Genomic DNA, 14,942 nt, shown 5'->3' on the forward strand with positions numbered 1-14,942 from the left:
GTTCCTCTGTAGGAGAGCTGCAGTCAACGTTGGATTCTAAAAAGCAAAAGGTGAATTTAATCCCAGTTTCCTGATGTCTGTTTATTTTTTATTTTTTTAATTAAAAAAAAATCTTGAATTGCTCATGGCGTCATCAACAACAACCCTATGTTTACTGTGTCAGAAACACTTTCAAACTATCTTCTGCCTTTACGCTGTCTCTTTACATTGTAAAAAAATATTTGCGTACTCTATATATGCAGAAGCATGTGGACACCCCTTCAAATTAGTGGACTCGGCTATTTCAGCCACACCCGTTGCTGACAGGTGTATAAAATTGAGCACACAGCCATGCAATCTCCATAGGTAAACATTGACAGTAGAATGGCCTTACTGAAGAGCTCAGTGACTTTCAACTTGGCATCGGCATAGGATGCCACCTTTCCAACATGTCAGTTTGTCAAATTTCTGCCCTGCTAGAGCTGCCCCGGTCAACAGTACATGCTGTTATTGTGACCTGAAAACATCTAGGAGCAACAACGGCTCAGTCGCGAAGTGGTAGGCCACACAAGCTCACAGAACGGGACCACCAAGTGTTGAAGCGTGTAGCGCATAAAATGTGTCTGTCCTCGGTTGCAACACTCACTACAGAGTTCCAAACTGCCTCTGGAAGCAACATCAGCACAATAACTGTTTGTCGGGAGCTTCATGACATGGGTTTCCATGGCCGAGCAACCGTAAACAAGCCTAAGATCACCATGTGCAAGCATCGGCTGGAATGATGTAAAGTTCATCGCCATTGGACTCTGGAGCAGTGGAAACATGATCTCTGGAGTTATGAATCACTCTTCACCACCTGGCAGTCCGAATGATGAATCTGGGTTTTGCGGATGCCATGAGAACGCTACTTGCCCCAATGCATGGTGTCAACTGTAAAGTTTGGTGGGGGAGGAATAATGGTCTTGGACTGTTTTTCATGGTTTGGGCTAGGCCCCTTAGTTCCAGTAAAGGGAAATCTTAACACTATAGCATATGATGACATTCTAGACGATTCTGTGCTTCCAATTTTGTGACAACAGTTTTGGGGAAGGCTCTTCCCTGTTTCAGCATGACAATGCCCCCGTGCACAAACCGAGGTCCATACAGAAATGGCTGGTCGAGATCGGTGTGGAAGAACTTGACTGGCCTGCACAGAGCCCTGACCTCAACCCCATTGAACACCTGATGAGTTGGCCTAATCACCCAACATCAGTGCCCAACCTCACTAATGCTCTTGTGGCTGAATGGAAGAAAGTCCCCGCAGCAATGTTCTCCAACCCAGAAGAGTGGAGGCTGTTAGAGCAGCAAAGGGGGTCCCCAACTCCATATTAATGCCCCTGATTTTGGATTGAGATGTTTGACGAGCCGGTGCCCACATACTTTTGTTCATGTAGTGTATATGGAAACAGTGTGAATCATAATTTATATATTACAATACTTAAAATTGTATGTAGCTACCTCTGTATACCCTGCCTGTGCTGTTAAGGTGTACTGATGGTCACAAAGGCATAATTGTTACGGGACCCATGACATATTCAGCAGCAAATGCACATGTTCAATCTTTATACTTGGTCGGCATATGAAACGTGCCATTCGTTGTACTCGTTAAGAGCGTGACTTCATACTTTAATTGTGAAATAATGTGAAGATCTTCAGAACAAATCTATTATGAATGGTCCAGTCCGATTTCACATTTTTCTGTGTGAACACATTACAACAGTTGCTCTGTTCTCAACGTTGCCTATTCCAGCGATGAAGTTTGAATAAAAGAGTTGTATAGAGCAGTAGTAGTGACTCTTTGGACAAAAGTATGTGTATCGGCTTTGTTTTGAGGTAACGTGTTCACATCTTCATTGATTCAGTACAAGTCAGGAGGAGGACTGGAGAGAGGGGTGGAAAAAGGGAGGGAGGGAGGGAGAGAGAGAGAGAGAGAGAGAGAGAGAGAGAGAGAGAGAGCAGGGCCGTAATCGGAGGTCCGTCCGTACTTCCTTTTCTCATCGTGATGACTATAGACTAACAACAGCATCACAAGGCCATGCATGACATGTGGACATTCCTTATTCTGAGATCTCTCTCCTCAGTCAGAGGCCCTTCATTTGGAAGAGCGTGTTGAATAATGTTCATGCTTTTTTATATGACTTAATTTACATGGTCTCATTTTGCCCGAGTGCTGCCTTAAAGTGCATATAAAATAGCTCCCATATAAAGCTGCCAAAAGTAACATGAATGGAAAGGCTGGTTATTTGGGCCAATGGTATAGAGTGGCAGCACTGCTTCTGCAGTCAATGAGGCCACAGATTAAACTTTCCTAGGTGGAAAAGGTCTGAAACTGCCTGCACAGAAAGTTGCTCAAGCAAATAGGAAATCTAGTTGTTTGTTATAATCTGAAATGGGTCATGTGGAAAAGTGTTTCTTGAATTGCTATTTCAAAACGGGTTGAAGGCTAGAGCTTTCACCGGCGCCCTAACTTTCCCTTATGACTGGTACCCATAGAAATTGTCATAGGTGACACACTAGGAACTTGAATGAGTTCAAACCAGCTCCAGACTTTTACTGAAGAGATTAAGGAAGGCAGGTGTAAAAATACATATAGTTGACATAGAGCACTAATGAGACATAGATTTATGGATGTAGGGCGCTTTAGAAATGCAAAGTCAATGACTGGGGCTGTCACCTTAATTTTACTGTTGCGTCATTCACCATGCCCGAGTTTATTTTTGCCAAATACATTTCTCACCTATGTCTCATACCACAGATACCTTGTTCTCGCAAACATGCAAACAGATATTTGAATATCTCACATTGTTGGATGTCTCTCATATATATTTGTTTTTGTTTTTTGGTGAACAGCAAGTAGACACGCTGGAATGTGTATCCCTAATTTGATGTACAATGCATCTTGACTGGTTGGGTATTTCAGGTAGCTAGATCCTTCAGTTATTAACAGTCAGTTATTCATGCAGTTTCATTTCCCTCTACATGAACAACGTAGCCTACACAACGGGTAGTAGACACCCCGTTAGGCTATCAAGATGATCCTTTTGACATAGCGATCCATTGACTCATTTTTCATTTAGTCCCATATCTGTACCACCCAGTTCTATCCCTATCAAACCTATTCCTCACCCAGCGCCTATACAGTCAATATAGTGAAGGCGGTAGAAGAGACAAGGAGTGAATGGAGGGTGTATACATTGCAGCCAGCAGCGATTACAGAGGTAACATGAACACTTGGATCAGATTCTGAGACACAGGGCTCTTTTTGTCTCTCCTGAATTACTGGACAGCTCCAGGGCTGACATTTAAAACATAACATCACCAAACACAAAAACACATTAATGGAGAATGGTAGAGCAGGGGGTTTAAGCAGAAACCTGAAATTCAAGTTTTGGCGAAGGAAGCTGACCCAAATTTCCTGCCCCTTCTTTTCGGTAACGTGCTTCTGCAAGCTTGGGCCCGGGGGTGACATCGTATCCCTTACACAAGGATTGCCAGTGCATTTACATAGCATGGTTAATGAGAGATCAACACCAGGAAAGCGTCTGGAATATAAAGCTTTCTTGTAAAAATAATGAGCGAGCGATTGATCCGTACTCAAACAAACCGGTTTGCTGAGTTAATACCAAAGGCAGATTAAAGCCAGTGCCAAAAAGTGCCCTGGCATGCAATGCCTTTCGCTTAGAGGGTCCCCAAACTTGTCATCACATTAGCACATGGTCAAGGAGTACATCCTACCACTCTCATAATCTGCTTTCCTGCACAATTAGCCTTCTATAATAAGGCAGCTGTCAGACAGCCCACAGGATGAAAAGAGAAAAAAGGGAAATCACTGAGTCTTTACAGGCAAGGATCTTTTACTTCTTCTGAAATGAGAAGCTAAGGTTATTTTCCCGCTCTTACTTTGCCACTTGCTGTGCTGGTATTAAGTCTGAATGTTATGACAACACAGAGACATTGCTGCTTTATTGTGCAGACAGGCCATTGTGCTTTGATGAAGCCAGACAGAGACGAATAAGAAGAGAGAAAGAGAGAGACAGAGAGGAGGACTCCAAGCCAGGGTGGATCTTTCCTGGCTCCAGAAATCTGATGTTAGAGAGGGTCTGGTTGGCAGGAAAAATGACAAGTTATCTGAATAAAATAATAGATAATTTCATCCCGACAAAGGAGTGGAAACTATGGACAAGAGGAGAAAATAGCAGGAAGGTATGGAGAAGTGAAGGGCTATGAAAAGAATAAGGAGAATTCAGTGCTGCTTCTTGCAAGGGAAAAGAGAAAAAAAAAACATTGATGACACCCGGTTCCATTCTTCCGCTCTCCCCTTTCTCTGCTCTTCGCCTCGCAGCACGGCGGGCTAAGCTGGGAGCTGTAATGTCATTAAATTGCAAATGCTTTTTTTTCATTTCCGACACACACTGTTTACTTATCTGGCAAAAACATATGTTGGAAGGAATCCGTTAAATTCTGCCCATTGCCTTGGGTGAAAGTGCAATAGAAACGGGCCCACTGAGCTCCTTCTGTCGTCTCCTTTTAGCACTTTGCCTTATCTACAAGGCTGCTTAGCAGCAAACTGGCGAGTTCAATGAAAAATGAAGATACAGTGCAAGATTAGGGAAGAACAGTGAGGGGAGAAATGCTTGGAGAGAGGGTCATCCCATTGCAAATGATTTCACTCCTCTCCATCTGCATAAATGACTATTTTTAAGGCATCTCCAGCGTCTGTATATTTTTCTCACTCTGCCACACATTTAATTTCACGCCCCGTGTTCTGAATATGCTTAAATGCATATCTCTGATGCACCTTTAAGCCAGAGGAAAGAGGATGGGGGGAAGGGAGGGGGGTACGAAAGCAAAATTAAAGATAAAATGGTGTGATTTGCACTACAAGTCTATTACTTTATGGCATTTACATATAGTTTACCTCTGCAATTCTAAGATTTTTTTACCACCTTCCTATCAGCATTTGGGCTTGTATAAATATGTATAAATCTTTGTTGAGAAAAAATAGAATTCCCAGCTGTTGTTGAAAGTTTGAAGGGTGCACTTTCTTCCCTCAACTTGTTCCCCTGCTCCCCCAGTAAACTTACGATAGACACACTGGGGGGTGCTCCCTGGGCTGGCCCCACAAAGACACAGGCATGGACCGCTTTGTGTCCCGTGAGCCCCACAGTACTCCCCCTCAGTGTTGTGACGGAGTAGAGATGCTCTGGGTCTGAGTCAGATTGGTAAAGACTCAGCAGCATGATGAAGTATCCAACTCAAGGTATCCACTGAACAGAGCACACTTCAACAACATGGTTCTCAGCGTTGGCATAGTGTCACAACATATACTGTCAAAATAACAGATATGCTCCATAACACTTGTTAGAGAAGAGACACATTCAATAGTACCCAGCTACATGTCAAATATAGCCAGGCTTTCAGGTGGCTGTGTTTGTTCTACAGTGTTGTGGTGTGGAAGTTTGAGCAGAGAGAGAAAAGCCCGCCCCTCAGAGTAGGGAAGGAAAAGGCCTTGGATTGGCCTGGGACTGAAAGGGAGAGAAAGAGAGGGCTATTCAGAGCACGATTCCTCTCATTCATTGTCTGCCCCCTTACATTTGAATACTCTCACTCGCTGCAGATGAGAAAATGCTTCAGCCTTCGCATTGTTGGCTTTCTCTCTCTTCTTTTCTATTTGCAATTAAATGCATTTCAAATGGAACAACTGTACAGAAAGCAATTCTGATAACAGAGAAATCCATTGCTTTTTAACCTCCTTTGTTAGGGTTTTGCATTTTGGAGTGCGTTTTTTATTATGTGAATTGCACAATCAAAAACACATCTTTGTGGAGAAAACACCATACAACTTAAATAGTTCTTCATTGAAAATTAAATTGTGTTTGGAAAAATAATTTGCTTCCCATATTTTCCCTCTATTTTGAATCCAGAGCCTGTGTTTCAATGAGGTGCTTGTATGCAACATCCGACCGCAGCCTTGTTGTCCTGTGTGGTATCATAGTCTCCACCCAGGTCATGTGATGGGATCAGTTTATTAGCATAGACTGTCATCTGGTCATTTACAGCTTAACACCCTCCATATGCATTGTGTTTGCTTTGTGTGCAAAGCATCAACTGCAAAACAAATCTCTTCCTCCAGCCATGCATTTTGAAGGATTTGAACGCTGTAAATAACTCCAAAACCTCTTCTTACGAGGTTTACCCCTGGAGCACTTTGTAACTTATCAGGGCTGCCTTGTGCCTCCTCTAATGCCTGCATTATGCTCAAATGTAAATCGGTAAGCTGCCAGAGAGGTGGGCGGGAAGCACTGGAGAAAGAATCACTGAATGGTCTAGCCAATATTCTGATTTTGGCATAGCAAAAAATAAATAGCAGTTTTGTTTTCAGCAGCCAGTTCCACAACAATATATTATATTTTATTCCCTTGTTATACTGTAATTGTAGAACAATTCTGTCTGTGATTTGGAGATCCTGGGATCAGGGACAGAGGAACAAAGGGTAAACCCAGTGAGCAAAATTGTGTTGAAATGAGGTACATTTTCAGTTCTTAATGAATGTTGAAAATAATATTTTCCGGATGTTGAAAATACATTATTTTGGTCATTGTTTCTATGGCCAAATTTCAACCATACGTACATTCACTTATGTCTACAGGTCAATGAAGAAAGCACTATGTCACATTGAAATGCTGTATTACAATAAAATAGGGAAATGGAGCAAACGAAAGATTGCAGTATGGAATATGCATTATTCCTCCCATCTGTCACATGGACTTAGGTTAGCTTTTTCAAAGGCTTTCAAACTTGTAGTGATCATGTTAAAAGTTTTTAGACCAATAGTAAAAAAAAACAGAACACTTAAACTACAATAACATTCTCAGTAACGGTTGCAGAAAGGTTTTTCTTGCTCTGACAGTGATATGTGGTTGTTTCTCTACCTTAGTTGAAGGCACTGTAAGTCACTCTGGATAAGAGCGTGTGCTAAAAGGACAAATTGTAAATGTGAAAAGGAACACTTTCAAAGCATGCTGGGTATTATTCAAGTGAGCTTCGGCGCCCAAACAAGACCAAATTTGGTTGGGCCAGATATCTAAGCTGACTGGATATCTATGTCTCACAAGTTTGGACAGCACAGTACAGTAGAGCACAGTAGTGTTACGTTCAGTACAGTACAGTAGAGTTTAGTTCAGTAGAGTACAGTACAGTAGGGTGCAGTACAATATAGTACATTATACTACACTTTACTGTGCTCTACTATGCTGTACTCTACTCTATTGTACTGTATGGAAATATACTATACTCTACTTTAATATACTGTACTCTGCTGTGATGTACTGTGCTGTCCAAACCTATGAAACTTGGACATATATGCTTGGTTCAGATTTGGTCCAGACCGGACTAAATCTAAACCAATCATAGACGTCTATGTTTGGGCCAAATCAAATTTCAATGTCTTGTCAACGTCCAGGGACGTCGGTGTCGGACGGTGCTCACTGGAAATACCCACTTAAAGAGGATCCTGCATCCTCTTGACAGGATTTGTGAGAAGAGCATGGAACAGCCGAGCACTTTAAACACTCAACGCTCTTTTTATCCCTCTATAATGCAACTTTAATGTATTCTGATTGAAAAGTGCCCAAGGTCTTTTTTGTACTTCTAATTTCCATTTCTAATGGTACAAGGGGAGAGATTAGTAATTAGGCCAGGGCCCTTTAAATGCATGTAATAAGTGTTGGTTGTACTGTACTATAGGTTGCCCACATAAACCTTATGTTAATGATCATGGATAGCATCTCGATTAATTTCAACGCATGTTGACTTTTGATGGCAATTTATCTAAGAACATTGTTTTTCATGCTGCTTGTCCTTGAATTGGCTTCACAATTTGAAGATAACATCATGGGAATCTTCTAAATAATTGACCCGAAGCATTATTTCACGGCAACTATTAATCTTATTTTCCAGTGACTAATTAGGCCAGTTTGTGACAGAAGTTAGTGAACTAGTTTGTTGAGGACATGTTGCCTCTCGTTATTAGTTTGAAGGTGGATATAGAAGTCTTATAGAGGATTAAGACGGTATACTGGGACACTCAATAGGCTTACCTCTATAGGCTACACCCCCCAGACCAACGTAAAGGCAATAAACAGGAAGTTGTTGCCTAGAATGGTTGGAATTTTAAATGGTGGCAGTTCATTTCCATACCTGGACTATTTTATGGTGTTTTTGGGAAAGCATCATGAAGGCAACGTAGGTGGCTTGGTCAGTCATGCCCCTGAACAAAGACCACAAACAAAACAATACTGCCCCCCTGATGTCATTTAAACATACTGCATCTCTCTCTTTCTCACTCTCTCTCTCTCTCTCTCTCTCTCTCTCCAAAAGTTCCTACAATACAATGTAAATGTAAAGCAATTCAACAGGTGACCTTTCAGGAAAGGTGACTATACACAGAGCTGGTGAAGTAGACATGAACTATCATGAAATACAACTCAAAAGAAGAAATGGGGCCACACCTGTAACCTCATATTTTCACTTGAACTGTGCCTTCTATAATTCTAAATCAAGGTTTCTAACACTAGCATGGGTAATCGGGTTTACACTGTACCTCTGCTATAAGCTCAAAGCATCCTTTCAGCAGAACGTATTGAATCTGAATGGCTTTCATACCCAACACCACAAAATAAACAAGGCAAGGTCTTTCTTGGGCAACAATGAATAAGAGTGGAAGCATCCACCATACTCCAGTCCCGTTCACTTTTAACAGTGTGTGATTGCCTCAGCAGGCTATCAATCGTGATCCGAGAGGACAAAAGATGCCTTTCTATCAATTAGACTGAGGTGCTGTGAGTGTGGCTTAGAGTGCTGGTTTAAAATCAGGTGATTCAGCTGCTCCTCCAATCAGTTCTTCCCGTTTTCAGACCACTGAGCTCGGTTCTCAGTGAATGAAACTGAAGTACTCTCGATTACAATTTGAAAAGGCCCTCTTTCTTCCAACCAACACATTATATTCCTCCAAATGTGTACAGAGCACAACGCGCTGAACAGAATATTCACCTAGCCATTAAGGAAATGGATGCATTTTGCCATCAGCATGGTAATAAGTAGATCATTTCACAAATTAAGCATCACCTCCTTCTGTGATATCTCTTTGAAATGCTATTAAAGGAGAATTTTCATTTGCAGCACTTCAAAGGCTGAGCAGCACTTTCCCTTTATGTAATGCTGGCCTTTCATTTGGAACTTTCCATTTCAGAACAATGCCACTTCCATTGGGGCTGATACGGGTAGGACTCTCAACACAACCGGGCAATATTGTCTCTCAAACAAAAACAAAAGAGGACAACACTGCATGCATATTCCACACTGGTGTAATTAGCAGCTCAAAAATCAACAGCACTCAAATTGTTCTCATACGGTGGTCAACCACTCAGTGCAAAATCAAAGGGTAATAATACAGGAATTGAAATGATAATGGGAGGAGGTGAAACAAACGGAGTGGATAAAAGCATTACCAGGCACAATAGACGGGTTGGCTGACAACATCACAAAAACGATGCACATCGCTTAATGGGTCAGAAGGCCGTGTGTTGTTGAGATTCTGGATGGCCAGATAGCTAGAAACAATGACAAGAAGCTGCTGTACGGGGAATCGTTGGTGCCTCGTTTCAGCTAGTTTGATCTTGTTCTTGATACCATATTTTGTATTGAGGTGTTTTGACTGATGTCACGTTGATGCTAATATGCAGGGCCGGCTCCAGGGGGCCAACCAAATCTCGCTTAGGGCCCCGAAAGGCTTATGCCTTATTTCTGAGTATTCCCTGTGTTTTCTTAGGATTGAGTATAACTTCAGGACACCAGGGCCAGATAAGGTATCAGTAGGTGCCAAATCTCAGGGAAAAAAACAAATATGTTACATGTCTGAATAACTGGGTCGTTCCACCAATTAGGTGCCTTTTGAGTAGTGTAACTTTTTGTTGTTGTCGTTGATTTCACCTCATTTTAGCATTCTGTCATTAAGAGCACGTGTTCAATTAAAAAACAAAACATTTTCCCATCTCAAGAGGTTAAATTAAAAAAGGGACTATAGTAAGTGCCTAGTAAGTGCCAAAGAAAGTAACAGTGTTGACTATTTCATCTTAAATCAGCCATAAATCCCCTTGTGACAGGGGGAATGAAAGATTGTTGTCTGCGACAGTGAGGGGCAATTGAATGCAAGCGTCACAAGAAATTGTAATTGTGAAAAAATGTCTAGCCTGTCTATTTATGGGTAACAGGGTTGGCGTGTTACGTTCAACCCACTCAGTTTTCCAACACGAAACCAGTGTCGGTAAAAAAAAGAGTAGAACCAGCTCACCTGCTTTTACACTATGATTTGACTATTAGAAGTTCAATGTTTCTTTAAATTCTTTTGAAAAAAAAAAAAATGTAAAAAGGAATAGTTTCACCATATTGAAACTAGAGTTCACTTCAGTTCACGTAACAGGGTTGACCTTAAAATGAGGGACAGGCTTTTTTAAAATGTTACATTTTTTTAACCTTAAAATGAATCCCTAATCACACGAAATCAATAATAATCTTTAGAAAGGACTTTGTCAAAGCAACAAATGAACTAGGGCTTTACAATGACGGTGAACACTTAAATGGGTTCAAATCTCCACAGAAGTCACAGAGGAAGCACAGAGGGAAAGATAAACATGCTGATTTATTGCATTTTCCATGTGTTCTATATTAAAGGGAACTTCATTTAATATAATAGGCTTAAACAATTATATATTTGTGCACAATTTCTATTTAAAATATCTAAGGGACCCAAAAGGCACTCATTTCGTGGAACGACCCAGCTACAACCCATTTACCTGGTAATGCTTGTACTTTCTAAATCTATAGCAGGAAGAAATTGTACCATGTAACATTGGAGTGCTGGACTACAGTGACAAGCTGCACATAAGAAGTAACTTATACAACTGTGTACATACCCTCAAATACTTATTTTCCAGCACACTTGCTGTCATTGTATTTCAAAGATGGCTCTCTAGCACCACCATGTGTTTCAATGGAGGCTTATGACAGATTTCACATTCCATGAAATGCAAAAGCTTGATTTAGGATATCATGTAATTCATTCAAAGTGTTCTAAAGATCTATTGAAATAAATGGTTAACCATAAGGATTTTTGAGTCGAAGAAAATATGATTGTTTGTGATACATGATGAGAAGCGTATGCACAAATTCTAAGGTTGTTTTGTTGAAAAGTGCATACTCATCGAGGGATGGGCAACATTCAGTTGAACACATGATATGAAAGAGGTCCTTAGGGGTCTATCAGATGATGCCAGTATGACTATAGTCACATAATGTTGTAGAGTACATGAAAGGTTACTTAACAGTAAACAGAGAAAGGTAGACGCATGATGATAAAAATGATTTCAAATGTTCAAATTGTTCATGACTGTGGAGATGAAACACCTACTGAACTATGCCTTTTTTGCGTTAAAAGCACCAAAGTTGAAATTCATGCCTTCGGCCAGAGGGCAGTTTTAGAAAGCAAAGGGAGAGTTGAAAGTGGTGTGAATAATGTCAAATAGTTACAGTTACTGTGGTACTTCTGTGGTTGGGAATGGGCATCAGATGGACGGTAGGAGAAAAAACAAAGGTTTATCTCGTCACATGATCAATTGCCTGGAGGCCCAATACTTAAAAAAAAAATTAATCTGCTACCACGGGATCTTTAACTGAGGGCAAGCATTGTGCAAACATATGGACATCATTGTTCTCTGGGTTCTTAAAAGACACAGCGCGGGTATTTTTATCACTTGTCCCCAGAAATGTTAGTTTATCATTTCTGGGAAGAACGGTTGAATTTACTGGAGGCCTGCAGCCCACTGTCAATGCTATCTGTAATTGTGCTGAATGGGTTGGAAATTACGAAGTGGGCCTTGAATTTGTATTTTATTTCTAAATGGGAAAGACAAAGACCATGACATTGAATTAGTTACATCTCTGCGTCTCATTGGAACTTATTGACCACATCATTGCTGTGAACAGGTGTACAAATCCATTTTTAGGGAGAAGGCAGAAGATTACAGAGGCGTGAAAGATGAGGGCTCTGGTGCTGGTTCTGGGTCTGGTTTGTTTTGTGACAAGGCCCGATTCTACCGAGGCCCAGTTTCCTCGAGTCTGCAGCACGGTGGAGGGGATCGTCTCAAAGCAGTGCTGCCCTGCTCTCGGCTCTGATCCTGCTAATGTGTGTGGAACTTTATCTGGACGAGGAAACTGCTCCGACATCAGAGTCAGTACCAAACCCTGGGGCGGACCATATCGAATGAGAAACCGAGACGACCGTGAAAGGTGGCCAACAAAATTTTTTAATCAAACTTGCAGGTGCTTCGGTAAGTTCTAAGATTGAAAATGTTAAACTGCAGACTTCCTCTAAGGGATCTCTATTATCTATATAAGTATCTAACTTTAGGTTAAAATTACATGTGAAAAGCGTATTAGTATGTTGTACAGCATAGCTACATTATGATCTATATCCCCTTCATGTGTCTAGGTAACTTTGGTGGCTTCGACTGTGGCCAGTGTAAGTTTGGCTGGGCAGGACCAAACTGTGACGTACGTAAAGTCCCGGTGGTGAGGAAGAACATCCACTCTCTGACTCCAGCTGAGCTTCAGGAGTTTCTGGATGTGTTGGACCGGGCCAAGAACACCACCCACCCAGACTATGTCATCGCCACACAGCACTGGCTGGGCCTGCTGGGGCCCAATGGAACCCAGCCCCAGTTCTCCAATATTTCCATCTATGACTTCTTTACATGGCAGCATTACTACTCTGTCAGAGAAACGCTGCTTGGTAAATGTGATGTACCACACAAACAACCAAACAAGAAAGTATAATGATGACCATTTACAAATGATAAACAATTGAATATCTATTACATATCCTTGACCAGTACGTTTAATCTTTTCTAGGACCTGGACGTCTTTTCAAACAGATTGATTTCTCCCACAAAGGACCTGCCTTTATAACCTGGCACAGGTACCACCTACTCAGTCTGGAGAGAGACCTGCAGGTAAGAGTGAGGAGGTCATTTCTGTGTGGCCTTATTTTTCTCACGAGTATGTACGTTAATAGGAAATGTCTACAGAATGTGTATAGCAGAATGACCTCTCTTCTGCAGAGACTGACTGGCAATGAGAACTTTGCTGTTCCATACTGGAACTTTGCCACAGGGCAGACTGAGTGTGACGTCTGCACAGACTCTCTCCTGGGGGGGCGCAACCCAGACAACCCCTCCCTCATCAGTAACCAGTCCAGGTTCTCCAATTGGGGAGTGGTGTGTAACAGGTCTGGAGCAATTTATGTTAAAACGCTGAGTGTATGTGGCTATACATAGGTGAATGAGTATTTGTGTCTGTGCTTGCATGCCTTTGTGCGTGTGTGTGTTTGTGTGTGTGTGCACGCATACACACACGTGAGTACCTTCACTTATGTGTACAGGGGATAGCATCTCTATTCATAATTAAACAACATCTGTCTTCTCTCCCAGCATGGATGAATATAACCGCCTGGTCACTTTGTGTAATGGGACCAGTGAGGGACATATAAGGAGAGGACAGGTAGGGAGGAGCAACATGAGTCTTCCCACAATGAATGACGTCAGGAGCTGTCTTAGACTCAGAGACTTTGACAGTTCTCCCTACTACACTAACTCTACCTTCAGCTTCAGGTCATTTTCCTTCGATAACTCACTTTTTCTCTTGGCAAAAGTGTTATGTGTGTACGCTAACAATAAAATATGATCTGTTATTAACAGGAATTCTCTTGAAGGCTATGACAAGCCAGATGGCGAGGCAGAGCTTGACTCCTCAGTGGACAATCTGCACAACCTGGTCCACTCCTTCCTCAATGGAACCAGTGCTCTGTCTCACTCTGCAGCCAATGACCCCATCTTTCTAGTAATGAAAAATAAAATAAATAAGATAGAATTTAATTAAACAAAACAAGTACATGTACATGTCATAATAATAGAAATGTGTTTTTACTTAGTTTGTGTAACTAAGAAATGTATTTGTATAGGTTCTCCATGCTTTCACTGATGCCATTTTTGATGAGTGGATGAGGAAGTCTGTTCCCCCAAACTCCAGTTTCCCCGATGAGATGGCCCCCATTGGTCACAACAGAGATTACAACATGGTGCCATTCTTCCCTCCTGTGACCAATGAAGAGATTTACGTTGCGTCTGACCAGCTGGGATATTCTTATGCCATCGCACTGGATGGTTAGTGATTCAACATTTCAACAGGCGTTTGCACTATGCATTCAACGCTAATGGCAAGAGAATGAAGTAAGCACCAATTCATTTCAGAGTTTGCTTTCTTTCCGTTTGTCTTTCAGAGAATGACGGTAATCCTGTATTTGTCGTGAGAGCTACTTTGACAGGCGTTTTCGTGGGCCTACTGGCTGTGCTCATGGTAGTCGTGGTTTATATGCTGCACAGGCGAAGAAAGCATGGCTTTGAACCCTTAATACAATACAATAGGAAGTACATAGACAACTCTTGAACTTTTCTTGAGCTAAAGCCTAACAGTAACTGAACGAAAGCCTACGGTTTATCTGATTAAGCTTGTATGCTATGTTCATATTAACGTAATACACAGTCATGGGATCAATTGAAACATACTGTAAACTCAAGATAAGTACTTATTTCATCAATGTAAAATCCTGAGGGTAGAATGTTTGAGACCTGTAATATTTATATTCAGCCAATCAGAACAACACAAGGAATGAACCCATACAAAATAATGAACACTTACTGAATATTTATTCATTTATTGAGAGCCCATTTTCAGTTCCTGTTCTGTAAATGTTTGATTCTATGGTCTTGGACAAAAATGTAGTTTACGAGAATAAATATTTGTACACCCTT

General features: G+C 41.4%; 1 protein-coding gene across 1 annotated transcript; it reads left to right on the forward strand.

The window, feature by feature from the left end:
• The first annotated feature begins 11,800 nt into the window (after window positions 1–11,800).
• LOC124042904 (L-dopachrome tautomerase-like) lies at window positions 11,801–14,942 on the forward strand. The gene is made up of 8 exons (XM_046361036.1): window positions 11,801–12,404; window positions 12,566–12,865; window positions 12,985–13,085; window positions 13,194–13,360; window positions 13,563–13,742; window positions 13,830–13,971; window positions 14,093–14,294; window positions 14,411–14,942. Exons 1-8 carry the CDS (start codon window positions 12,113–12,115, stop codon window positions 14,575–14,577), a joined length of 1,551 nt encoding a protein of 516 aa, XP_046216992.1. The 5' UTR covers window positions 11,801–12,112; the 3' UTR covers window positions 14,578–14,942.

The sequence above is a fragment of the Oncorhynchus gorbuscha genome, linkage group LG09, assembly GCF_021184085.1.
Source record: "Oncorhynchus gorbuscha isolate QuinsamMale2020 ecotype Even-year linkage group LG09, OgorEven_v1.0, whole genome shotgun sequence".
Classification (NCBI taxonomy): Eukaryota; Metazoa; Chordata; class Actinopteri; order Salmoniformes; family Salmonidae; genus Oncorhynchus; species Oncorhynchus gorbuscha.